The following is a 22,330-nucleotide window of genomic DNA, read 5'->3' as shown; positions in this document are numbered from 1 at the left end:
CCAATATACCCAATAAGAACAACTTAGAGGAGGAAAAGTTTATTTGGGGCTCAGCAATTCAGTGGTCTCAGTCCATAGACAGCCCACTCCATTGATCTGGGCCCAAGTGAGGCAGAACATCATGGGGGAAGGCTTTTTCAAGGAAGTCCAGGAGGACACTATTGCAGTATGTGTTACCTGGTAATTTCCCATCCATGGACTCCTACCTGGGCCCTGGCTATAAAGCTCCACTTGCCCTGGTTGCATTTGGAGTTGAGCACTCTCCTACTGCACGACCCTCAGGGTAGGCATCCCTCTTGGAGAAAGCTGTCTCTGCCATCTTTAACAAGTGTTTGGATCATTTTTCTTTAACAGCTTATGTCTCCTATTGTGTGACTGAGTCCTGGTTTCCTTGTCTGTATAATGGAAAAAACTACCGCTTCTTTTTTTTTTTTTTTCATTTTTGAGGTGTGGAGAGGATCAAGTGAGATTCCCAGATACCTTTGGTAAAGGGTGAAGCTAAAGGGTACACACACTCTTGTTCCAGAGGCCCCTGTTTAAGGTCCTAGGTGGAGGACTGCGCAAGCCTGGAGTTGATTTGTTTGGGACAGGAGGAAAAGGCCTTCAGCGTTGTCTGATTCGGGTGGTGAAAGAAGCTAAGGTAGCCTGTGACGCAAAAATTGTGAACTTTGGTGCCTACAAGCGATCAATGTGACAGAAAGGGCCACTCTCTGCCCCCTCCCCACCCCCCACGGGAAAGCAGCCTGTTAGGCCCTTGAACAGTGCGGTTTGTAGAGGTAGCAGCTTGCAGAAGTACAGACCAACACGTGGATCCTTTACAAGGTTGCTGGAGAAGAGATGTCTCCGGAGAAGGGTCCGAGGAGTTCCCAGAGAAAAGGGGAAACTCGACTCAGGACCAGTGGGGTTTGGGACAAACTTGAAGGAAAAGAATTTCAGCACGTTCCAAAGGCAAAGGCAGAGGTTTATTTAGGAAAGTAGACACATAGTCAAGGGAGAAGTTGGGGTGGGGTGGGGGCATTCTCAAAAGAGAGACACTTCTGGGTTTAGGGAATACACACTCAAGGGAGAATGTGTGCTATCGTCAGAGGGAGAGACAGCAACCGGTTGGTGTGGGGTGTTAATACCTACAGAGGGCGGGTGCCAGGGGCTGGATTAGAGGCGCAGGTAGGATGGAGCTACACAATTTTGCACCAGTTTTATCCTTTGCTCGCATATTTCCCTCATTTTATAAAGTCAGGGGCCAAGGGCAAGTTGCTCAAGCTCAAAATTTACAACTGTGCTTTCTGCATCTCAGTGGCTTGTGGGAGGTTCCTTTCTTTATCCTAAATCCCTATCTCATTATCATTATGGCCTTCCCTCTGCTGGGGCGCACGGAGCGGCTCTCGGGGTGGACAGGGCGCACTGGGACCACTTGGGGAGGTCTGAGCCGTCACAGAGTGAGCTCCAACACAACTTGTATTAGATAAGGGCACAGACGAGCTCTCTTTAAGGCCGTAGTACACCGGTTAGCGCTAAGCAGTCTCCCGCCGAGCGGTGCACGCCTGCGCACTAGAGGCCGGCCCCCGCGCAGGAGGAACGTACCAAGCGCCGGGCCGGGGGTGCGCGCGGAGACCCTCGCGGGTGGCGGTTCAGGGAAGCAGCCCCTGCGGGCTCCGGAATCTGGAGTCCCCCGGTCTCTGCCCGCCGGTCGACGCGTCCTGGGGACTCCCGCCCTCGGCGCCGGGAGGAGCGCGGCAGCGGCTTGGCCTGCGCGTCTCTGCGGGCGCACAGACCCAGCCCTGGCACCTGGCCCCAGGTAAGCCACCGGGGACGCTACCGTCCCTCTTCGCGGTCGCGGGAGCTGAGGTTCGGGGCCACCTGCGGGACCTACGCTGCGGGCGCACGGCCTGAGCCCTCCGCGGCCGGCCCTGCCCGGCTCCCTGAACTCCGACGCCCGGGAGAGGCCAGGGCGGCGGGACAGACCGCCCGGGACATCACGCGCTCGGAGCCGCGAGCGGCCCTGGATGCTGTTACCGACGGGGCTCGTTTAACCCGCAGCGGCCCCCGGGGTGGGTGCTGCCCTCGCCCGCGGCGTAGAGCCGGAGCAGGGCGCGCGCCCCTTCCCAGCGCAGCGGCGGGTGGCGGAGCCGGGGCCCTGGACGCGGTGCTCCTAGGCCACCGGGAACCACACTCCACCTCCCGGGAGAAAGCGGAACGTTCTGCAGCTGCGTTCTTTCAACAGATCTCATTTTGTGTCACCTTTGCATAACTTACGGATCTGATGATGTCCGATTCTTATTTAAAACGTCTCCCTTTCGGTTTTGTAAGCTGAATATGTATGTGGGACAAAACCCCCAAATATCTAGTGGTTATCTCTATTTTCCTTCCAACACATTCCTCCTCTTCCTCCTCACCTTTCCACCTCCTCACAAGTGTGGGGGGCTGTGAGAAGCCCAGGACTCTAGGGCCCAGCAAGAGCTCTCAGATCCCCTGGGAGGTGGGAGGGTGAGAGGAGGGGACTAATGGGCCTGGGGAGAGTAAGAATTGGGAAAGATCTGGCATAATTATGACACCTTAGAAATAGAATAGTGGCCCCTTCCCTCTGGGCATGCTCAGGGAAAGGATTGGTAAGAGCACTCAGAATCAGAAAGCCTCAGATTTATTAAGCCAACACATTTATCAGTGCTCCTGGCTTCCTCTGGGGGAACCCATAGGCTCTCAGGCATAAAGGACCTAATTTCCCTTCCTGCCCCTGATCAAAGCCTCGCCTGCCCATACTGTCCTTCTTGCTTCTCTGTAAGAAAAACAAGATTCCTTCCCAACTGTGAGGCCGATCCCCTCCCCCACCTGTGCTCCCAAACCTTCCCTTGGGAAGCTCCTGCCTTGGGTTTGATCTTTTCCCTATGTAGTTAGCTTGCCCCTTTTCCCATTGTGCTTGTTCTTTGTTTAGGGACGCAACCAAGTCTTTTCCTTTCCATCTCCATCTCCAACATTTGAAGTATAGTCAGCCTTCCGAAGCTGCAGATTCTGCAACCAATGGGAGATCATAATTATCAGGGAAAAAAAATGTGGGACTGGGAGTATAGCTCCATGCTAGGGCCCTGGGTTCAATTCCTAGTACTGGGGAAAAAAGAAAGGGGGCTGGGGTTAGGGCTTAGTGGAAGAGCACTTGCCTAGCATGTGTGAGGCACGGGGTTCGATTCTCAGCACCACATTTAAATAAGTAAATAAAATAAATAAAAAATTAAAGAAAGAAAAAAATTGTGTCTGTCCTGAACATGTGCAGACTTTTTTCTTATAATTACTTCTAAACAATATGGCATAACAATTATTTACATAGCATTTACATATACCAAGTATAGGTAATCTGGAGACGATTTAAAGTATATGGGATGATGCATGTAGAGTATATACAAATGCTACTCCGTTTGATCAAAGAGACTTGACGTGCACAGATTGTGGTGTCTGCAGGACATCTTGGCGTCAGTCCCCTGAGACGCCCAGGGGGTCAGCACCCACTTCTTCCACTCCTCTCATGGTACTGCATAGGCTTCTTCATCTGCTGAGGTCCTCTGACCCTGTAGGCCACTCCTTTCTGGATGGTCTCTTCCCTTTGCCTCTCAGGTGTCCTTGAGATTGCTCATCCTCTGCCCTCCCCAAATTGTCAGTGTTACCTTGGACAGCGACCTTCCACTCCCAGTGTTTTCCCTCAGTTTCTGTGGAAACAGGTTTGTTCCAAAAGAACCTCCAACTCCGTTATTCCAGAACGGGCCTGTGTGAGTGAGTGAGTGGAATCACTAGGAGTCACTGTCCTTCCTCCTCCATCTCCCTACTCAGCACTGTCTTCCCTGGGATGGGTCCTCAGGCAGCCCCTTCTCCATTCTGAGCCTGCTCCTGCCTCCTTACTCCCCAGGACTGCCTCTCCTGTGGTCCCCCTGTGGTGTACTTTCCAGATGACTTCCCGCGTGACCTGCTCAGGCTGCATCCTTGGGGCTCCTTGGCCTAGAAGCCCTTCCACAAGCCCTGCCTTGTAATCCTCCAGTGTGTGGGTCACCTGCGGTGATGTGTCACGTGTGACTTCATACCTGCAGTCAGAGTACTGGAGTTCTTGGATGATTTTCTTTTTAAAATTTACATTGTAGAATCATTTTGGTTCACGGTTGGCTCCCACCAGCATCAGCCTCATTGCCATCCTGAGGTGCTCCAGTGGAAGAATGGGGTGGCATTAACCTTGTACCAGTGATTGCCTGTGATCCCACATCTACCCATCGGGCTGTCAGGGATTTAAGATCCTGAATCTATAGCCCAAGGTAAACAAGCCCCACAGGACCAAGTCCAGGCTCTTTGCTGCATAGACACTTTATCTCGAGGTCAGACTGAGGCCCCTGGAAGCTGTCCCTGTCTCACAGCACTTCACGCTGCACCAAGATCAGCCTGTTTCCAAGGTTTCCCACCCCAAACGCCCAAGGGGCACTACTCTCCTGTATTTATTTTTTGGTTCTAGGAATTGAGCCCAAGGTCAGTTTACCACTGAGCCACATCCCCAGCCCTTTTTATTTTGAGACAGGGTCATGCTAAGTTACTCAGGGCTTCACTAAGTTGCTGAAGCTGACTTCAAACCTGGGATCCTCCTGCCTCAGCCTCCCAAGTCACTGGGATTACAGGTGTGCACCACTGCACCCAGCCCACATTTTAATCTTAAGGGCGCAGTGCTGGCTACAGTGAGTAGTTCATGAATCTTTATTGAACAGTTGAATGCATTGAGTATAGCATCCTGATGGGACAAAACTATTTGGGAAGCAACAGGATTGGTACCCTCAGGTACAGTAGTGGGTGAAGGTTTTGGGGTATGCCCTGGGCTGCAGCTCTTGACAGACAGGTGTTTCCCATTTCTGTACCATTGTAGGTACCATGTTGTATACCATGGCCTGGTTTTAATGTCCTGTCCTGTGTCCTCACTGATAGTGATACAGCCTACAGACTGCTTCTGGAGGTTTGAACTAAGTGGGTTGCAGTCTTCGGTCAGTAAGAGCCGAGGTAAGTCCCCTTCAGTGCTGACGTCCGGGAGTAGTGTTGTGGGCCCAAGACAGTATCCTATATGTCATTCCCAACTTTATCCAGCCTCTTCACAGTGTCACCTCACATGGGCCTTTGTTCATTTAATGTCTGGGTGGCTGGCTAAGTTCTGTGAAATAAGCTTGCAGCCATTACCTGTTAAGCCTTGGAGACTGCTAGCTGGAAGGAGCTTCTCCTGGCAGAGTCTCAGACCCACTTCAGGTTACTCGTCACCTGTGAAATACGGTCCTGTCATCTCCAGGGATCTGTACTATTTGACAACACTCAGTGTCAGGATGTACAGGTTTTCCAACTTAATCCTCCCACTTAATCTCATCTCGTTCTGCTCTGAAGAGATGAAGCCTGCTGACTTCCAGGTACTGTGGGTGGGTTTTTAAGTCATCTTCCTCAGTCTTGTCCATCCCAAGGATGTGCATCCTGGCTCACTGGGCTCTTCCTCCTCTACTGTCTTCTCTCTTCCTATGTCTCTTCTGACTTTGGGTCTTTGCTCTTTATAGCCCTGAACTTGACCTAACATCCAGGAAAATAAATGAGGGGGAGGAGTTGAAGATCACACCGAGGTTTTGGGCTTGAGCCTCTGGGTGGCTGGGTGTCCCATTTTCCAGGATGAATGCAGGGAGAGCAGGTGAGGGGAGCTTAAGAGAGTCCTGAACCCAAGACAGACCTGGGTTAAGAGCAGAGCAACCTCGGCAAGGCTGGGTGAGAACAGGGCCTAGAGAGGCAGCCTGAGGATCATCACCCAGGGGACATCCAGAGTAAGAGGACCAGAAGAGGGACTGAGAAGACACCAGAGATGGGAGGAAAACCAGTTCCTGACTGAGGAGAAAGGGCATTTCAAGGGGAGGAAGTAGGGAGGGACTTTGGGTGTTGCAGAAAAGCCATTTGAGTTAGCCCCAAGACAGTCACTGGTGCCTTGGCCAGACCCTTAGAGGAGCAGGTTTTGAGAGCAATGGGAGGTGAGGAAATGGCCCTTCTGGAGGTTTGTCTGTGACAAGAAGGAGCATGAGAGGGCACCGGAGGCTGCTCCATCTATGTTCTTTGCAGAAGGCCAACTTCAGAAAAGATCAGCAACACCTGGCTCAGGACTAGGCTGTCTTTCTTTTTTAACAAATTTTGAGCCACAGTGTACATTTACCGTGCCCTCCGGCTGCCAGGTGCAGCCTGGGTGTTCAAGACAGCTTGGGAGCCCCTCTCCCTTCTGACCAGCACTCATCAGCGCCTCTCCCCCTGGAAAACTGCCAGGACTTGGTGAAGTCCTTCCCTTCCATGGGTCACCCAGTCCACGCGATGCTTCAGGCCTTCTGCGCGGCTCTGCATGTTGGGAGTGAACACAGGGGTCCTGTCTACCTTACTTTGTATCTACTACTACGACACATAGAAAAATCACCAGCGCCTCCTATGTTCTTAGACATTGAAAAAAAAAAGGAGAAAATCTGTCCGTGCGTCAAAGAAGATGCACACAGAAACCTCTAAGGTGCAGAGAGCCGTGGAGACTGGCCTCTGGATGCCCTGTCTGGCTAGACATTGGACGTCGAAACTCACCACGGAGGTGGCGGCCTGGGGAGTCTGTCCTGGGCCTGGGTGCACTCCCTTGCTCTGCCTCACCACCTCTCTCGGCCTCCTCTCTCCTCTCCTGTCTGGGCCGTCCTTCCCCTGGGTGTTCCTGGAGCTGGGTGGGGCCGCTGCCAGCCATGCTTTTCATCTTGCCTTGCAGCCTGGGCCTGTCTTCTCATTTCCCCAAGCTTCCAAGCATAATAGGAATGGAGAGACTCAAAAGGCCCCCCAAGAGGCAGATACCCTCCGGATTAGTGGGGCAGGAGCCCCCTGTGAGTGCCAGCTGCCCTGAGACCAGACCAAAGAGCCCAGCTGCCACCTCAGCTGACCCCAGCCCGGACTTTAATACCAGAGCCACCAACACTCCTCGGGGACTTGGCCTGCCAGAGATGGAAGTCAAGCTCGAGTTTATGGACATGGAGGAAAACGCCGGCAGTGGCCAGAGGAAAATCAGATCCCTCAGCTCCCAAAAGAAATGTGAAAGGGACTCGTCCTTGCAAAGGAGCAGCTCCTGCCCCCTACCCAGTGGTACAGTGATCCCTTCATCTGACCTGGGCCAAGCTTTCGTGGAGAAGCAGGTAGAAGCTGCCTTTGGCCCATCTGCCTGCTGTGGGAAGAGAAAAACCCGCTCCTTGGGGAGGCCTAGTGGTCACCCTGCCTCTCAGGCAAAGTGCCGGTCTGGCCCTGGGCAGAATAAGCCAAAGAAAGACTCTGGGATTCAGGGCCTCAGACTTGTGCTTGGGCAGGAGCCCCACACACAGCCTGAGAAGAGGAAGGTGTCCAAGCAGAAGGCACGTACCTGTGGAGGGGAAGGAAAGCAGACAGGAAGGAAGGCAAAGTCTTCGGCACTCCGTGCTAGACCTGCCCCCTCTACCCCAGCTCTGGTTCGGCCCCAACCCCCATCCCTGCAGATGACCAGTCCTGACAGGTTGGAGGTCAGCCAGTTCAGAGAGAACAAGGAGGCAGTGGAGGCAGACACCCTGGGCCAGAAGGCAGTGCAAGCCGACGTCCTCACCACGCATCTGGCCACAGAGGTGCAACACCCCAAGAAGTGGAAGAAAAAGCATTTGCTTCCTGGAGTGAGGGAGAAGTTGGGGCCCCAGCTGAGCCTCCAGGAGACCCCCTGCTTGAAAAAGTTGGTTAGAGCTATGAAAACAGAGATGCAGAGCTTGAATCCTGCCCCGCGTGCCACGGGTCTGAAACCCGGGTCAGACATCAGGCAGTTCTTCACCATGGACTTCAAGAACACCTGCCAAGTCATCTGTACACTGTGTCATGCCAGTGTCAGACAGGGCAAAACTGAGGGGCGGTCCCGAGCCTCAGGCCTCATCCGTCACCTGGCCAGCGAGCACGGGCTGGAGTGGGATCGAAGGCTGGCTACCAGCAGTGCTGGCAAGGGGATCGAGGGCATGGAGCAGGCACAGCTGAAGGCCTTGCCCACGGGTGCTGCCAGTTTTGCCTCAAGAGGGCAACTGGTGTCCTTGGGAGGAAGTGACAGGGAGCCAGACCCGGGCAGACCTGACCAGCCACTTTTGGCCTCACCACCCCTGCCTGCTTCTCCTGCTGCAGTCTCGGACAGCCTTGGTGGCACGGATGCCCCCGAACAGCGCCGCACACAGGCCTGGAATCACAGCATCGCGGAGCTGCTGTGCAGCCTGGCCTTGCCCTTCTCCTTTGTTTCCTCCCAACCTTTTAAGAGGTTTATGGCACAAGTGGACCCTCAGTACCACCTGCCTCCGCCAGCCTTCTTCTCCGACAAAGCCTTGCCCCTGCTCCACGAGGCTGTGGGTGAGCAAGTCCTTCAGGAGATGCAGTGGGCAAAAGGAGGCCATATTCACCTCACGGCCTCTGTGTTGACCCAGGACTCCATGGCGAATTATGTGGCTGTTACTGCCCACTGGGTGGGGGCACAGTCAGGCAGCAAGCCAGGGGCATCAGGGAACCTGAGGAAGAGAGCCCTACTCTGGGTCCGAGGCCTGTCCCTGGAAACAGACTCAGAGGACAGGCAGCCAGAGCTGCTGGAGCAGATCAGCCTGTGGCTGGGCCGTGGCTCCCTGAGGGCAGGCTTCCTGGTGTCTGGCGGCTGCCCTAGCCTGGAGCTGGCCATGAAGGCTGAGGGGTACACCCACATCCCTTGTTTTGCCCACTGCCTTGACTCTCTAGTGAGCAACTTCCTGTGTCACCATCATAGTGTCCAGATCATCCTGGGCACAGCCAGGGCCATCTGCAGCCATTTCCAAGGCTCTGCAGAGGCCCGGAATCTCCTCAGCCAGCTCCAGCACCAGTGCGGCCTGCCGGCCCAGCAGCCCTTCGAGGCGCTCTCAGACCACTGGGGCTCAGCCTACCGCTTGATGGAGTGGCTGGTGGAGCAGCAGCAGGCCCTGCAGGAGTACGCAGAGAAGCAGCAGCCGGGCAAGGCCAGCACCGCCCTGTCGGCCATGTTTTGGAGCCTGGCAGACAGTCTCGTCAAGCTCCTGCAGCCCTTCCAGATGGTGATCCGCGAGGCCAGCACAGCACAGGCCTCTTTAAGCCAGGTATTGCCCCAGCTGCGCTACCTGCACATCTTCCTGGAACAGGTGCATCGGCACTTCCAGGAGCAGAGCGCTGGGGAAGTGGGTGCAGCCTTGCGGCTGGCTGAGGGCTTGGCTCTGCAGCTTTCCACAGACTGTCAGCTCAATGATCTCTTCCACCGTGAGGAGCTCGTGCTGGCCACATTGCTGGATCCCCGCTTCAAGGGCAAGGTTGAGGCCATCCTTCCTGCAGGGGCTGACATTGACCACTGGAAACAAGTCCTTGTGTACAAGGTGAAGGAAATTATGGTTTCCCAATATTCCGTGCCCACCCCAGGCTCCCTGCGGCGCCCCAGGAGTGTGCGTGTGAGCACCAACAAGATAGCCAAGGGCCCAAGGGCCCAGGGCAGGGGCCAGAAGGAGTCTTTGCAGAAAGACGGCAACTCCAGCTCTTTCCTGCTGGTCCAGAGGGAGAAGACCTTGCTGGAGCGGCTGGAAAGTGTGGGACTGATAGCCTCAGAAAGCAGCGGGGCCTCGCTGTCCACTGAGAACCACCTAGCCAGCATCATTGTCAAGAGGTACCTGCGAGAGAACGAGACCATTGGGGCTCAGGAGGATCCGCTGTCTTACTGGGAGAAGAAACATGAGACCTGGCCAGCCCTGGCCCAGCTGGCCACAGTCTATCTGTCTTGCCCACCCACAGGAGCCTTCTCTGAAGGTGTCTTTGCTGCCCTGAACAGCCCCATCATCACGGAACAAGCCTCCCAGCTCAAAGTGGAGACTGTGGAGCATCTCCTCTTCCTGAACACCAACCTGGAGCGCTTCCCCCACTACGCCCCACCGCCCCTCATCTGCTCCAGTGCTGACCCTGCTGAGCAGCAGCAGACCCTATAGCCTGCAGACTTGGGTGGGTACAAGTAGGTTCCAGGAAGTCAGGAGCTTGAAGGTGTCCCAACAGTCTGCTGCCTTCAAAACCTCAGGGAACCCTGCAGCCATGAAGAGAAGAGGACATCAGCTTAATCCTGTGCAGTAAGGATGGGGACAGCCTCTTTGTTCCTGACAGATTGCCATATTCCTTTCTGCATGAAGTCATCTTCCATACCCACATCGATCCATTTATGTTCAGCAGTATGCATAGAAGGGTTAATATGCTAGGGGCTGTCATGCACACCTGTAATCCCAGTGACTCAGGAGGCTAAGGCAGGAGGCTTGCAAGTTTGAGGTCAGCCTCAACTACTTAGTGAGACCCTATCTCAAAATAAAAAAAGGGCTAGGGATGTGGCTCATTGGTAGAGTATCCCTGAGTTCAGTCCCCAGTTCTGGAAGAAAGGAGCGGGTAGGCTTTCCTAGACAGAGGCTGGGGCCCACAGGTGGGGCATGAATTAGTACCCCCTTCCTACACACACACACACACACACACACACACACACACACACACACACACTCCTGCAGCTCTCCTGAGGCTCCTTTAATTGTAGGACTAAAGGACCCCTAAGGTAGAGTAGCCATCTCAGGAGGCAGGTGCATGCACTGCATGTGCACACGTAAACATCAGTTTTGGGAATCCCAGAGTGGCCAGAGAGCTCCTGAGGGGTGGAACTAACCAACTTGTACCAAGACCTGAACTCCCCCGTCCTCAGCATGTCATTCTTCCTGAGGGATGGCTAAGTACATTCCACCTGCCAGCACCTACCTCCCCTTCCCCGGCCACTTGTGTAATTTAGAAGAGAAAGATGCATATGAAGCCTGCTGATAACAGATTGCCCAGAGTTCCTGTAGGATCAAATACAGAACCTGAGGGCTGGGATCCAGCAGCCCAGGGGACTGGACAGCAGAGTTCCAGGCAGGCCCATCACACCTGCAGCTGAGTAGCCTGAGTGTACTTGGTCGTTGGGCAAGTGGTTGCTAAGATGGGGCGCACCCTCAAACCGTCCCCTTGCCAGACTGCCAGCCCTAGAATCCTGGCCTTTCCTGGATAGATTGTAAGTTTGTTTCACTGTGACATTAAGAAATCACTGAAGATGTAAAGCAGCAGGGAAAGGTAGCCATAATCCTGCCACTCGGTGATTTGATACAGTTCCTTTTTTACATTGAGATCATACCCTATGAGCTATTTCATGCGCAGTGTTTTCATTTTGACTGTAGCAGTCGCATCTTTTAAATAAAGCTTCGTGAGCACCAGAGTTACTGGCTGAGTGTCGTGTGAATTTTAGCCTGGCCTCCGCGTTGCCCGACTCTCCTCCCTGCCTGCAGCACTCCAGATGGGGAGCCTACAGAAGGGGGCATTCACAGGCTTCCCGTAGGAGGTGAGGCTTGGGGGAGGGTGGTGGCTGTGGGGGCATCCTCAAGGTCCCTGCTGGGAATCCAGGGTGTTCATTCTTGAGGGCAAGGGTATGCCCCAGACCGACCCAGAACTGCCTGCAACTCCCCTGCACATTCTGCTTCAGTGGACAGGGCAGGGTGGTTTCAGCTGAAGTTGCCCTGAGGGGCAGCAGGTTGGGCTGAACTGCCATCCCTTGATTCTGTGTGACGGCACTGAGCCGACTCCCAGTGTCCTCAGAGAGTATGGGGAAGCCAGGTGGGGACAGAACATGGGGGGGCAGGTGGTAGGTGGGTGGAGGAAAATGAGAGCCCTTGGTGGTCCTGAGCTCAGAGGCTTGGATTCCAGAGCCTTGTTTCTCGCTTGGGGGCACTTGTGTCTCCCAGGGGATGTTGGTGCTATCTGGAGGCAGTTTTGGTTTCACAGCTGGGGGAAGGGGCTGGTTCTGTGGTGTCTAGCAAGCAGAGGCCAGGGATGCTGCCACAACATCTGCCACCTTGCCCAGAGTGACAGTAATACCAGGGCGAAGAAGCCCTCTGTAGAGCCTCTGGAGCGGGGAGTGGGTGGAAGCAGCTCCCAGTTCACCGGAGCGGCTGGGTGACTTCCCCTGAGCCTGCTCAGGGTTGAAGGGCTTCTCCCTGGCCTTGGCTCTGTCCTGCCCCAGCTCACTCCATGGACATCATTTTTCTGACTCTGCTTTCGAGAAAGATGAACTGAGACTTGGTAGGGGAATGGGCTCATCTTCCCTTGTTTGCAGTCAGCCTCCCTCAGGAGTGTCCACGTCACCATGTCCTCTTACAGACTGCCTCCTGGGCCCAGAGGATGGTTCATTTCTGTCACCAGGACAGGATGGCCGCTGCTTTGCAGAGACAAGTTTGGAGCAGTTGCACGTGGACAGCTCTTCTGCTGGACACGTGGGTGGCCACCTGGTGGTGGCATGCAGACATATGATCCGTGATCAGGAGCAGAACAGAACTCTGACCCCATGAGAATCAGGGTTTTTCTCTGACCCCACAGTCATTTATCCAACTGCCAAAGCCCAGGCAGCCTGCATCTCCGTGAGGTGCAGGACCAGGTGGCACTGGTGCAGACCTAGGTTCTGGAGGGCACGTGTCTTGCCTAGGCAGCACTTTGGGGCAGGGAAGCCCCAATTTCTATCCCAGTTGGGTCTCTCCTCTTCACCGCTTTCTCTTCTGTAACTGTTTCCTGTCTGCAAACTGACCTCAAAGCTTTAAGGTGGTGATCACGCATGTCAGCCATCTCATTGGGGTCTCCCTGCCTGTCCTCTGCCCTGTCTCTCTCGCCTCTTCAATGTCGTCTTCCTTGAAAAGGCCCTTGCCTCGTCCCTCAGGGGGCTCGCTCTTCAGCCTTCTGCCAGCCATCTTGTCAGCACCCCGAGACCGCCCTTCCACAACCACGCCTGGCCTCACCTTTCCAGGTCCAGCAGGTGTTACCAGTATTGTACTCTTGCTCCTTTAAGGCCTCAAATTGCCCTTGGCTGCTAGTCCTCCCAGCCTCACTCAAGTGGCTTTTGACCTCTCACTGCCCAGGGCTCCCTAATCACCACCCCAGGATCGAAGTGGGGTGCATTTTCCTGGAGAGATGCCCAGAGGTATTTTAAGTGTCCCCCAAAAGGCTGACCTCATGTGCTACACGCCCTCCTGACTGGCTGCCTGCTCCTGCTGAGAACGCCTGAGGCCCTTCAGCCGAAGCTCCAGCTGCCTTGAGCCTTATGCCACACTGTCCCTCACACTTGGTGTGTGGAGCTGCAAGTCTTTCTTGTTCAGTGCCGAGGATTGAACTCAGGGTCTTGTGTGTGCTAGGCAAGGGCTCTACCCCCCAGCCCCTTGGATGTCATCTCCCCCCGCTGTGTCCCACACGTGCCCCGAGAGCCCCTGCCAGTCACCTTGCCAGATCGCTAGTTGTTCTGGCCTTTCCCCTCCCTGTTCCTGTGTGCCCTCATTGGGTGGGGTCTGCGTGTTCCTTTTCTACAACATTCTCTGATGCCTTCCTGCACCCCCTCTGTGGGCCAGGGCCATTCTGGCCAGACGTGAAGTGGCTACGTCACCCTCTGCTCACCCACGCCACACACATGTGGAGGGGATGCACACTTGCAATGCATGACTGCCAGCCCCTTTCAGAAAGAAATGAGGTGTGAATTTAGAAATTAAAAAAACACAAACAAAAAAACCAAACAGATTGGAGTGTTGCCAGCTGGGGGACTAGGTGAGGAATGGGTGTCATGAAGACAAGATCTGTCGTCTCCAGCTCCCTGGTGGGGAGCCCTTTGAAAAGCTCTTGCTGGTGGGGTGGGAAGAGCTGATGGACTGGGCGCTGGGCTGGCTCCTCGGAGGGGAAGTAAACAGTGTGCTGATCATGTGTACTTGGCAGTCCCAGAGCCCTGCCCACGGCTCCTTCAGCAGCAGTGGCCACCATCTCCTTTGCAGCTTCTTTGCAGGTGTCACCTGCCCCCAGGCCTGGACACTGGAGGGTTGGGAAGCGACAGGTGGAGCAGGTCTGCTCTTGTTTTCCTCTCTGCTTAAACCTTGACCCTTTGTGGGCAGCAGCACCACCGGCCCTGCCCCCAGGCTGCCTCCCTCTCGTGCTGCATGAGCACCTGGGCTCGCTGTCCATGGCCACTGCCGACTCGATGTGCCCTCTCCCATCTTTTGTTGCCAGCTTAGTCGGCCCGCCACTCCCACCATCCATCCCTCAAAATAACTTCCTTGACTCTCCGGCCTCCTTCAGCTTGCCTTTTGGGGCAATGATGTCATCTTTGCAGCTGGCACTGAGCCGTCTGGCAGTGATCAATGCTGGTCTGCTGATCTGACCAGTTGGTCAGAACTGGTTTGGGTGGGCAGGGATATGATGGGTGGGGAGCAGCCATACCTAGAAGCTCACCCCAGCTTCCCTGGACCTCCCCTCCCTTGACCTGTTTCCTCCTTCATCCAGGACTAAACGCCAACTCCTCAGGCCCTGCGGCTCCAGCCAGAGGTTGGGAATTGGCCCATAAAATCTGGGAACCTTTTCTCTTTTTTTGGTACTGGGGATTGAACCCAGGGGCACTGGACCATGGAGCTTCATTGCCCAGCCCTTTTTATTCTGAGAAAGGGTGTCACTAAGTTGCCCAGACTGACCTGGAACTTGGGATCCTTCTGCCTCAGCCTCCCAAGTCGCTGGGATTACAGGCATGCGCCATGTGCCTGGCTCAGATAACATTTTGAGTGAATGAAACAAAGTACAGTATGCTCATTTGTCCCTGGAAGGAGGCAAAAGAAATTGGTGATGGCAGCTTCCTATTGTCTAATCAAAAATAAATTTAACATTTTAAAAAGGAATACCTTGAGACTGATCATGATGTATCATGAGTGGTTACTGAAAAAGAAAATATGAGATTCTTGCCCCCAGGCCACTTTTTTTTTGGCACTGCTAGTGATGGAACCACAGGACTTTCTTTGCACATGCTAGACATGCACTTTACAAGTTGCATCCATCCCATTTTCTCACTAAGTTGCCCAGGTTGTTCTTGAACTTGAGATCCTCCTGTCTCAGCCTCCCGAGTAGCTGGGATTACAGGCATGCACCACTGTGCCCTGCTCCAGTGGATGGAACTAGTAACATTGGGCCCAGATTTTGTGCAGTGTGTCCCTAACTCACAGGGTGACCTGGGATTGCTGTCCTTAGGCTAGGCTGGCATGGCCTGTCTTCAGGCCTTGGTTTTGAGGTCTTATTTGGCTGTTGATTTGTTGGCTCTGGTGGTAAAGGCTGGTGGGGCAGCCTTTGTGTCCTCTGTCACCTGCTGTAGGGGACACAGTAAGTGCTATGGAGATGCATGCCTAATTGTCTATCTCTCCTTAGGGACCTGCATGCCCTCTGGGCATTTATCAAAAACAGGCCAACCAGCACAGGCCCAAGGAGAATTGAGGGTGCCGTCTTGGGGGAGAGCAGCCAGCTGACCCAGTGGCATCACGTCCCTGTGACAACCTATCAAGGCCCAGACCATCCAGACCATCCAAGCCAGTTCGTCCCATGGAACCTCCAGGTGAGAAGCCAGGAGAGGCTGAGGGGCCGCGCATCACACCCCAGCTACTGAAGTCGTGCTCGGGCGAGTTTGCTCTGGAGTCCATCCTCCTGCTGAAGCTGCGAGACTTGGGGCTGGTGGACCTGGGCTGCCTCGGGGAGTGCCTGGGCCTCGAGTGGCTGGACCTTTCGGGCAACGCGCTCACCCAGCTGGGCCCTCTGGCCTCCCTGCGCCAGCTGGCTGTGCTCAATGTCTCCAACAATCGGTTGACGGGGCTGGAGCCACTGGCCGCTTGCGAGAACTTGCAGAGTCTCAATGCCGCAGGCAACCTGCTGGCCACTCCTGGCCAGCTGCAGTGTCTGGCTGGGCTGCGGGGCCTCGAGTACCTGCGGCTCCGCGACCCTTTGGCACGGCTCAGCAATCCTCTGTGTGCCAGCCCCTCCTACTGGGCTGTGGTCAGAGAGCTGCTGCCTGGCCTGAAGGTCATCGATGGGGAGCGTGTGAGTGGGCGTGGCAGTGAGCTCTACCAGCTGTGCCGGGACCTGGAGAGCTCCCTGCGCCCCAGCTCCAGCCCCAGCCCCAGAGCCTCAGAGGCCCAGCCCTGGGTGGAGCCTGGGTACTGGGAGTGCTGGCCCACCCAGAGCAGCTCCATCCTGGAGGAGGCCTGCCGGCAATTCCAGGACACACTGCAGGAGTGCCATGACCTGGACCGCCGGGCCACCGAGAGCCTGGCCAGGGCCGAGCAGGCGCTAGGTCCTGCGGGCAACGCTTCTTCCTTCGTTTTCTGAAAGTGCCCCTGGACCACCCCAGGACAGCCTGGTGGGCGGCCCTCTGCTCCCCCTCCTCCCCTGCCTCTGCTTTGTCTTAGGTTTCTCATGCTGGTCACTGGCCTTAGGAACTGGGCCTTCATTTATTCCTATCCCAAGCACTGCCCACCCTGTCACGAAGACGTCCCTGCCCTCCCTTCACATAGAGCAAGGAGGGACAGCCTCCTGAGTGGCCGCTGGCGGGTGCAAGGGCTCTCTGCCAGCAGTTGGCACCTACACTGTGCACCAAGCAAGGGGCCACTCCTGGTTGCGCCGGTCTGAGATTTAGTGGACGGGTCACTTCTTCCCAAGGCTATCTGTGAGAAAGGCAGGGGTGAGCGAACCAACCATCCCAAGCAGAGCAGAGTGCCAGAACATTCCTGAAAGCTGGAGCCCACCCACCCTCTGAATCTGCCTATCCAGATGACTGTCCTCTGTGGCCCCTGGCCTGTGCTCTCCGTAAGTCTTCCCCCTTTCTCACACACCAACTCTATTAAATGGCTGTGTTCATTTGCATCATTAAGTCTGGTCCTCTCGTCCTGCACAAAAGCTGCCCTGCCACCTGTTCCTAGGTGTCCAGCGGGAGGGGCCAGTGTGCTTGTGTACACACACTCCCAGCTTGCCCTCTTTCGACTGGCCTCCTACGGTTGAGCTGAGGGCAGGGGCAACACAAGGAGCAGAGGGAACAGGGTCTGAGAGCAGTTTTATTAGCTCAGGATATGAATGGATCTTTGGCCTGAGAGGGAGGGCCTTCCACAAGGCACCCTGCTCAGCTGTGCAGGAAGTGGGACAAAATTCTACAAAGAACGCACTGAGCTGTGGGTAGGGAGTCCCAGCTTGCCTGCGGCTCTAACCCATCCCTCCCTCCCCCACAGTCCACCGCAGCCTTCTCCAGCCCCGGCTGCCTACCAGTGCAGGGCTCAGCTGCCGGGCAGCACCTTCAGGAAGGCAAATTGTCCAGGGAAGTAGTAGCTGTGGGGGTCCTCGCCAGCCCGCTCCACCCTGCTGCACTGCGTCTCCTGGTGTTCCTGGGGCTCCTGCTGGCGCCAACAGCTATTCAGGCAGTGCCAGCAGTACTGGCAGCACTTCCGCATCCCCTAGGAAACGCCTGGACCACGCCCAGAGTCCCTTCTTGCCCCCATTTCCCTCTGCCCCTCCTCCCCGCATCCAAACGTCCTCCACCTCTCCCCTGACCCAGCCCCAGCCCATCTTTCCACCCGCTTCAGAACCTCTCCCCTTCTTACCCATCGTCCTTGCTGTATGGGGCAGTGGACCATCCGGCCCAGAACTTTATCTTCGGAGTCCAGTTTGATGCAGGCCAGGCATTTTCGCTTCCTCTGGGGAAGCATGGAGGGAAGAAAGAAAAAGGGTGAGGCATGGGCACCAGGAGGGCAGGGGCGAGCTCCCCGTCAGGTCCCAGAGTGGGGGGCAATCAGTCATGCTGGCTTCAGTCCCAGGAGACTTTAAGAAGTCAGTCAGTTCCACTTTCCTTCTTCACTGGAGATGGAACCCAGGGGTGCTTTACCACCAAGTCACAGTCCCAGTCCTTTTTATTCTTTATTTTGAGACAGGGGCTCACTGAGTTGCTGATGGTCTTGCTAAATTGCTGAGGCTGACCTTGATTTGGGATCCTCCTGCCATAACCTCTGAGTTGTTGGAATTTCCCACAGCTTTCAAATTATGGAAACTTGGCATATGTGCAAACAGGAATCCTTCGGAGATGTGTGTGTGTGTGTGTGCATATGTGCATACATGCAAATACATGTGCAGTTATATGCATGGGTGTGTGGCATGTGCATGAGCGTGGGTCTAATTGTGTGTGCGTGTGTGCACACCCGCACGTGTGCATGCGAAGGCAACAATCCTCACCAGATTGGTTCTTGCCAGTTGACTTTCACCAGACCACTTTGCTCTTGTATATTCTGTTTATTTAGATTTTCTTTTTAAATTGGATTTGAACAAAAAAGTTCCCTGAACCAAAAGGTTTGAAAATCACTGATATAATCTAGTCCCCTCCCTTAGCAGATGGAGGGAACCCATACAGAACCATACAGCCCAGGGTTGGTGTTCCCAGACAGGAGCCAGAACCAGATGACTGCATCCCCTATGCCAACAGCAGCGGCTCTGCCCCAAGGTGACTGATTACTGTGAAACCCTGCTAGGAATCCACCATGGTGCCAGGCAGACCCTACACAGGGTCCTACGAATGGCCTGAAGCCTGAGAGACTCAGCGTGAGTGCTGATGAGGAGATCCTTCCCTCTCCAACCACCCCTCCTTTCCCTGCCTATGGACACTTGGCCCCGCACAGCCTGGAGCACACACTGAGCCTGTGCTCTCCAGGAAGGCTCAGCCCTCAGGGCTTACAGTGGACCTCCCAGTTCCACACACCACACAGGTGCGACGTGTGCACACCACACAGGTGTGACGTGTGCCCCAGCGCACACAAACACGGATCTGCACTCACCCCAGCGGGCTTGACCTTGCACTCAGGTTTCTTCCAGTCTTTCTTCCTGCAGTTTGTCTGCTGGAGCTTAAATTCCAACCTCACAAAGGTGCCTGCTGGGAAGGGCTGTGGACAGACAGGAAGGCCAGCAGGCAGCTGAGCGGGCGAAGAGACTACTGAATGTGACCTGGGCTGGTGTTCTTTCTCAGGAAAGCTCCCTGGGAATGTGCTGGTCCCCGAGTGCAGCCCTCCACCTCCCTGCCAGAGCAAGGCCGTGCCACTAACCGTGTCCACAGCGCTGTCCACACTGGTCTTCTGGAAGGCCCATTGCACCGGTGGGTGCTTGTGGAACTCCTCCAGGGCCACTTGTAGGGCTCTGTGCTGCACCCCTGTGAGCTCGGCCCTGCCCATGCCCACTGAGCCCAACCACAGGGCCAGCAGGATAGGAAGCTGCCACATGGCTTCACCTCAGTTGCCCTGGCCCTGGAAAGAGGGTGTGTGGTCTTCAGCTCTTGCAGCCAGACAGGGCTCCTCCAACCCTGCCCTGCTCCTCAGTTATGCCTGGAAAACTCTGGGAAGACGTGGCCGTGCGGGGAAATGGCCCTTTCCCAGAGTGGCCCTTGGGTCCACCTGGTCCCGCCCACCAGGCCGGGCACCTTTCTCTGGGGCCTGTAAAGTTTTAGCAGAGTTCCCCGGCCAACCGCCTGGGAAGCAGTCCTGTTGCCCTCGGCTCCCTTCCTCCATGCCCTCTCCTCCCCGCTGCCCGGGGCACCTCGCGGCTCCTGGGACCCAGGCTTTTCCCGCCGGACCCCTCCTCCCGTTCGCAGCCAGGAATCCCCCGGCTCCCAAAGGTCCCCGCCCCGCATCCCAGGCCCAGGCCAGCAGCGGGGGAGGGGCAGGGACTGGGGCACCAAACCCAGCCCCGCCAGAGGCTGAATACTTTTGGGAGAACGTAAACACGTGGGAGGGTCCAGGGCGGGCGGCAACTCGGGATGCTTAACCCTCCCGGCACTGGGGCTGGCGCTGCCCACCGCCCCACTCCTGTCCCCGGAAATGGGGTTCCCACCTCCGCCTGCCCTGGGCTTTCCTGCTGCTGGCGGATTCTGCCCGCTTTGCCCCTTTCCTGGGGTCTTCTCTAAGCCCTCCCTCCCAGCCCTTCTGATCCCGCCCTCAACCCCTGCCTGGGGCCACCAGAGGGGTGACCCTCGGGGGAACCCTGCCTGGACAGGCGGTCTGCGGCCAGAAAGCCACAGATGCGGAAACTGAGGGCTGAGGCCTGTCGCTTACACCCTGCGCCCACTCTCCGCTCGTCCAGCTGCCTCCCGCGGCGGCTCGCCCCTCCTCACCTCCTCGACGCCCTCGGGTCTCTGCCAACCTTCCGCGGCTCAGACCTGGCGCACCGTCAGCCTCTTCCCGGCTTCTGCCCCCAGCTCCTCCTCGCCGCCGCCTCCCGCAGCCCCACCTCCAGGCCCCGCTCCTCCCCAGAGCGCCCTCCCCCTCGGCCAGCCCCCTGACCCTGACCCTGACCCTGGCCGCGCTGGCTGCTCATCCCGCCAGCTGGGCGGTTGAGCGCTTGGGGCCAAGCAGTCCCCAGTCCCACCTCTCCCTGGCTGAGGAGTCCGAGCTTTCCAGGTCTCTTCCCCGCTGACCGAGGACTGCCCTGCTCCCCCAGGGGCTTCCTGTGCCCACTCACCTGCCCAGGTAGGGCTGCCCATTCCGGAAGGAGGAAATATTCCCAGAAATACAGACACCCTCAAAGCACACGAAAGTGTGAGGAGTCCCCCTGCTACAGCTCCTCTGAGAAGGAAATTTCTCCCATAGGGCTGACCCTGGTGTCCAGTCTCCTGTCTGCACGCTGAGTGCTGTCTTCCCTGGCCTTATGTCCCATCCTTGTGGGTGGAGACTCAGTCTCCTAGGGGTGCTGGGAGACTTCAGGTGTGCAGGATGGCCTGGTGGAATTCATAAGGCAGTGAAGAGTCTGGGAGCTCAGTGTCCAAACCACTTAATTCCTGGGTACCTCAGGCGAAGGGGACAAGTTGTGAGGCTTCATATCAGTAGCAACCACCTGCGTTGATCTAACCCAAGTCCTAAGCCAGTCACCACAGAGGACCTCACAGCATCCAAAAGCCTCTGAAAGCTGGGGTCATAAATCCCATCCTAAGCCACTGTTTGGGGGGATTAAATGGGAGACCCATGGAAAGGGCACAAGGTTTTCTTTCCCTCCCTGTACACCTGCTGTTCTCCACATAGAGTAGAGGGCTTCCATGGCTTCCATGTGCCCTGAGGGCACCAGATAGTCCCTGGGCCCCAAAGAACCAGTTACTGGTGCCTCAAAACCCACCATTGGCATTTCATTCCTCAACTATTATGAAGCAGAAATAAGAGATGGCAACTTTGTTCTTTGAAAGAGCAAAAATCTGAGAGAAATAAAATCATTTGAGGCACAAGGAGTGTGAGACAGGCACCTCAAAGAGAGAGCAGTCCTAAAAATGGGTCACAGGTACAGACTAGGACTACCAGGGCGCATTCGGGGACACGGCTCCAGGTGGTATGTCCCGTCCAGGGGCAGCACCAGGACTGACCTGTGTAATGACGGTTAATGATTTTCCTGGGCTTCATGTGAAAAAAGTACTGCAGATTCTCACACCAGGGGCTGGGGACATAACTCAATAGTAAAGAGCATGTGGAACACCCTGGGTTCAACCCACAACGCTGCCAAAATTAAATAAATAAATAAATGAAAAATATCGGTAAAGATTTACATATTTAAGTTATTCTGAATTTAGTTTTCCAATAACTGGACATTTTCCTTTAATATTTGTAACTACAGGCTGGGTATGGTGGCATGTGCCTGCAATCCCGCAACTCAGGAGGCTGAGGCAGAAGTGAAAGCTGGAGGCCAGCCTCAGCAATTTAGTGAGACCCTGTCTCAAAAGTGAAAGGACTGGGATGTAGCTTAGTGTAAAGAGACCCCGGTTCATTTTGCAGTACGAAAAATAAATAAAAAATAAAAATTGCAACTACTCTGACAGACTAGTTTATCTTTTGTAAAGAAGAACTGATTTGACTTTGAAGTAAAAGTACATCTAACAGTTTTTAAAACTATACCTGTCAACTCAATATAATTAACATAAATGAAAAACAGTATCACATAAATTCAAATGTAACTCTCGATTTAGCAATACCAAAAAAAAGTATTCTTCACATTTCACTTTTAATTTTACAGCCAATCAACATTGTGCTAACTACTGTGATTAACATATCTATCTGGGCCTGGTGGTGCACGCCTATAATCCCAGCAGCTCAGGAGGCTGAGGCAGGAGGATCACCAATTCAAAGCCAGCCTCAGAAACTTAGCAAGGCCTTGTCTCAAAATATAAAAAGGCTGGGGATGCGGCTCAGTGGCTAAGCACCCCTGCGTTCAATCCCTGGTACCAAAAAAACAAAACAAAACAAATTTGTATAGCCAGGTACAAGGGCACACACCTATAATCCCAGCCACACTGGAGGCGGAAGCAAAAAGAATGCAAGTTTGAGGCCAAACTGGGCAACTTAGTGAACAGAAAGGGACTGGGGACAGAGCTCAGTGTCAAAGCACCGCGGTTAATCCTCAGAACCCA

General features: G+C 55.2%; 2 protein-coding genes across 10 annotated transcripts; one reads left to right on the top strand and one right to left on the bottom strand.

Moving 5' to 3' along the window:
• Positions 1-435: 435 nt before the first annotated feature.
• Positions 436-22,067, top strand: Lrrc61 (leucine rich repeat containing 61). 6 transcript variants are annotated; one of them, XM_047560900.1, is made up of 4 exons: positions 436-1,795; positions 4,122-4,289; positions 4,945-5,016; positions 6,770-11,302. In XM_047560900.1, exon 4 carries the CDS (start codon positions 6,816-6,818, stop codon positions 10,011-10,013), a length of 3,198 nt encoding a protein of 1,065 aa, XP_047416856.1. In that variant the 5' UTR covers positions 436-1,795; positions 4,122-4,289; positions 4,945-5,016; positions 6,770-6,815; the 3' UTR covers positions 10,014-11,302. The 6 variants fall into 6 exon arrangements, with proteins under 6 accessions (XP_047416856.1, XP_047416855.1, XP_047416854.1 ...); XM_047560899.1 differs by having other exon boundaries at positions 4,886-5,016; XM_047560902.1 differs by lacking the exon at positions 6,770-11,302 and adding an exon at positions 15,298-22,067 and having other exon boundaries at positions 481-1,795.
• Positions 16,958-20,183, bottom strand: Rarres2 (retinoic acid receptor responder 2). Of its 4 annotated transcripts, none has more exons than XM_047560904.1 (5): positions 20,057-20,183; positions 18,996-19,193; positions 18,732-18,836; positions 17,511-17,603; positions 16,958-17,306 (listed from the first exon to the last, which is right to left on the bottom strand). In XM_047560904.1, the coding sequence occupies exons 2-5, from the start codon at positions 19,167-19,169 to the stop codon at positions 17,187-17,189; spliced, it is 492 nt and encodes a 163-aa protein (XP_047416860.1). In that variant the 5' UTR covers positions 19,170-19,193; positions 20,057-20,183; the 3' UTR covers positions 16,958-17,186. The 4 variants fall into 4 exon arrangements, with proteins under 4 accessions (XP_047416860.1, XP_047416863.1, XP_047416861.1 ...); XM_047560907.1 differs by having other exon boundaries at positions 16,958-17,303; XM_047560905.1 differs by having other exon boundaries at positions 19,998-20,134.
• Positions 22,068-22,330: the final 263 nt, after the last annotated feature.

This window comes from Sciurus carolinensis, chromosome 8 (assembly GCF_902686445.1).
Source record: "Sciurus carolinensis chromosome 8, mSciCar1.2, whole genome shotgun sequence".
Classification (NCBI taxonomy): Eukaryota; Metazoa; Chordata; class Mammalia; order Rodentia; family Sciuridae; genus Sciurus; species Sciurus carolinensis.
The sequence above is the reverse complement of the archived record's forward strand: the minus strand, read 5'-3'. Positions and strand labels throughout refer to the sequence as shown.

Bases quoted from the DNA above. Each gene is read 5' to 3' on its own strand.
- Lrrc61 (XM_047560898.1), top strand. From the start codon at position 6,816: ATGGAGAGACTCAAAAGGCCCCCCAAGAGGCAGATACCCTCCGGATTA.
- Rarres2 (XM_047560904.1), bottom strand. From the start codon at position 19,169: ATGTGGCAGCTTCCTATCCTGCTGGCCCTGTGGTTGGGCTCAGTGGGC. The intron at 18,837-18,995 runs GTTAGTGGCACG...GTCTGTCCACAG, and splicing joins TGGACAGCGCTGTGGACACG to CCCTTCCCAGCAGGCACCTT. The intron at 17,307-17,510 runs GTAAGAAGGGGA...TGTTGGCGCCAG, and splicing joins CCATACAGCAAGGACGATGG to CAGGAGCCCCAGGAACACCA.